The sequence below is a fragment of the Corvus cornix genome, chromosome 17, assembly GCF_000738735.6.
Source record: "Corvus cornix cornix isolate S_Up_H32 chromosome 17, ASM73873v5, whole genome shotgun sequence".
NCBI classification, from domain to species: Eukaryota; Metazoa; Chordata; class Aves; order Passeriformes; family Corvidae; genus Corvus; species Corvus cornix.
This window is the reverse complement of record NC_046346.1, coordinates 10,909,376-10,912,674: the sequence shown is the minus strand read 5'-3', so window position 1 is coordinate 10,912,674 and position 3,299 is coordinate 10,909,376. Positions and strand designations below refer to the sequence as shown.

The 3,299-nt window shown below is 45.6% G+C and overlaps 1 protein-coding gene across 1 annotated transcript in view; it reads right to left on the bottom strand.

Moving 5' to 3' along the window:
- Positions 1 to 1,250: 1,250 nt before the first annotated feature.
- Positions 1,251 to 3,299, bottom strand: part of UAP1L1 (UDP-N-acetylglucosamine pyrophosphorylase 1 like 1) — a 40,654-nt gene continuing 38,605 nt past the window's right edge. The window contains exon 20 of the mRNA XM_039561566.1: positions 1,251 to 3,287. Coding sequence (XP_039417500.1) covers positions 3,084 to 3,287 — 204 coding nt within the window. The 3' untranslated portion in view covers positions 1,251 to 3,083. The remainder of the gene's footprint in view (positions 3,288 to 3,299) is intronic.

The window sequence follows — 3,299 nt, the reverse complement described above, 5'->3', positions numbered from 1 at the left end:
GGAACTAGTAGAGAGCTAGTGGAAGGGCACAAGTATGGTTGTGACTGACACAGGGTCATGATGAGCTCCACTAGTGACCAGTTATCTAAAACAGACTATCAGTCTTAGCCATGGTTGTGGGTTGGGGATGTTTTAGTTTTGGTTTTAACTTGTTGTTGGGGTTTTAGTTTAGTCCTAGTTTTTTTTTTTTTTCCTGTTAAAGGAATTTTTTCCCATATGCATGTTGCTAGGGGACAAATGGCTGTGCTTAAGGAAGACAAAGGGGCTGCCCATTGGGGGTGGGGTGGGCCTGGCTACTCCTTTGTTTCACCTGGGTGTGGGGTCAGTTCGCTCTCGGAGTCTGGAGAGAGAAGCTGCAGAGAAAGGAGCTGCTGGTTCTTTTTTTTTCGGCCGTTTTTCTTTCTGCTGGAAACAACGCCGGGATCCCAAAGCCGCTTTCCTGGCCCTGCTGGAAGCTGGGCTGTGGCCACCCTGCCCGGCTGCTGCTTTGAGCTTTCGCTGCGCTGTAGCTGTGCTTGCCCTGCTGCCCGACCTCCGGGCGGTTCCCCGTTTGGATACATCTCGTCTGGCCTCTGGGATCTGTGCTCATCCCTGCTGTTCCAGCCTGCTGTTCCCGAAGCTCCAGCCGGCCACCGGGATCGGCTGCCCAGGGGTTTGTGAAGCCTTTGTTCCATCCCTTCCCGGGATCCCGGGGCACCGGTGCCGCGTGCTCCCCGAGCTCGCTCCGGAGCGCCCCCTGCAGCCGCGGGGGAACCATCGCACCTGCCCTGCTCACCGGGAGCCGCCAGCGCCCCTGCCGGCTGCGAGCGGAACTGCACCCGAGGGGAAAGGGCCTGACAGCCGAGAAGGCTGGCACTGGGTTTGGGATTGTTTGCTGTTACTGCCAGAGTTATTGCTGTTTGTTTGACTGGGTATATATATAATAGTAAAGAACTGTTATTCCTATTTCCCACATCTTTGCCTAAAGGCCCTTGATTTCAAAATTACAGTAACTCGGAGGGAAAGGGGTTACATCTGCCATTCCAAGGGAGGCTTCTGCCTTCCTTACCTGTCTTTCAAAACCAAGACACTTGTGCAAGAGATTCCAGTTGCTGAGGTGAAGATTTACACAAAGGAATCCTGGTGTGCACTGCTATCACTCAAGTGCAGTGTACTGGTGACCAGTAAAGCACACTTCCACTCAGACGTCTTCACAGGAACTAGATAGATTGGTACAGTTGGACCAACAGACTCAGCTAAAAGACAAGACATGTTTGGGAAAGTGACAGTTTATTTCTTCTCTCCTTCAGCTCATTAGGAAATGAATTATTACTCTCAAGCCAGTTGTAAGGCAAAAAAAATAATGGGAGGAACATTAACATTCTGCACTGACTAGTCATGTCCTGTCAATCCCAGGACAGGATCCCTCTGATGCCAGAAAAATGTGCATTTAAATAATTTGTTTTTACCTTTTTAAAATTTGACCTTTGTAACATTTCTGCATTTCCATTAGTACATGGAATGATAAATAGTGGTCCCAACAGTAACTCCAGCAAACAGAATGGATCAGCATAAAATGAATAAAGATGCATCTTACTTTACAAATCAAAGGTTACAATTACTATAAAATACCTCCCTCAGCCACTAGAAAATGAACCTTTAGAGTCAAATTCAGTCAGCTCCATTAACGGCCAGGGGCCCCTGGATTTAGTGGGGACTGCACCTCCTGGCCCTGCCCATCACAACCCCTGCCACAGCGGGAAAGAGACTTTCAGTGAGACAATGAACATTCATATGAACAACCACATTTCTGAGATCTCATCCATGAATACAGGACTGTCCAAATCCAAAAGGAAAAGCACTCCAGAAAGCTCATTTCCAAATTCATGGCTTAAAATCTCTAAAGTGTGCACATACAAAAATGAAAGATCCCAGGGCTCCTGTAAGAGTCTTAAAAAAACCTGGGTCTATTTTGTCTTCAAGTAACTGAAATTAATTTCTCCAATTCTACTGGGGCCTAGAACTGCTGTAATACCTTTCAACTGTCTGCTTTTAACACTACTACTGAAAATACCCAGTGTACTCCTAAGGAAAACAAATAATTGAAAATTTCTCCATGGTCCAAGAAATTATGAGTAACAAGAACTTTGCTGTACAGCTGTAAGCTTGTTTTGAGTCAAGAAACACCCACGATGTGATATCTGAACTGGAAGGGACGGAAGGAGGCTGATACCCAATATGCTCACAGGCTTTCCCAGTGCCCAACCTCAGAAAGCAGCTTTCAGTCAGAATACCTGAGTCTAACTGATGCAAATAAGATACAAAATGCACGTGTTTTACTTGCATTTCACATTATCTCCCGCATTCCTGCAGGTAAGTTAAAAAACTGCATTACCTCTACAAAATTATATACCACTTTCAGCCAAACCAGCAGCAAATTCTCTTTAACCATTCATTTCAGCCAGAGCTTGAATAGACCATTCAAAGTGCTCTACAAAACTAAGACACTATACAACAGATACTCTGCTGCCTCTTCCTTCTCCTAAGGTGATGCAGCATAGCTCGGGAGTTTGGAATGAGATCGGAGTACCAGCAGCAACACTGACAGCTTCTCCCTGGGACAGCACTACAGCTCTTTGTTTATTCCACTTTCCACCTGAACCACTGTCACAGTCTGACAAAGGAATGGCTCTGTAATCCAGTGTTTCAGTGAATCCAGAATAAACCAGAAAACTGTCAGCTTATTCCTGCTCTCCAGGAACAACCCTGTGCCCTAAGACAACTTGCTGTAGTCCCAGTATTTAATGAGCATTTAGTAATACTGACATAAGTGAGTTCTGGGTCACCAGAGCCCAAGAATGTCATGGTCCACGGTACAATTACCAGGGAAACCGGCTTCATATGGCACAGCTTTGCCCATCCCAGAACCAGGGATTAGATTTAAGACTGACATGATTTCTTCAAACCAGAGATGCTTTTCCAAAGCTTTTGTTTGTCATTTGAAGCCAAAAAAAGGTGCATTATAGCATCTCTCCTCAAACCCTGAAAAATAAAGTGACTTTAAGATAAAAATGCCACCACTGGAAGATCCACTGATGCAGAGTCTATGCTGGCACCCAGATAGGGAGTGGATGAGCCTCTGTGTTAAAAATGTATTTGTCAAGGTTGATTAAGTCTATGTCATCTGAAAACAGCAGAAACATGTATTTGAGTGTTTCCCCAAGGAAGAAGCTCTCCATTTTATCCCGTGGCTCTGGATTACTGGGATTCTGAACATTGTTAATGGAAGTATAACCACCTGTAGGAACCTGTGGGGGGAA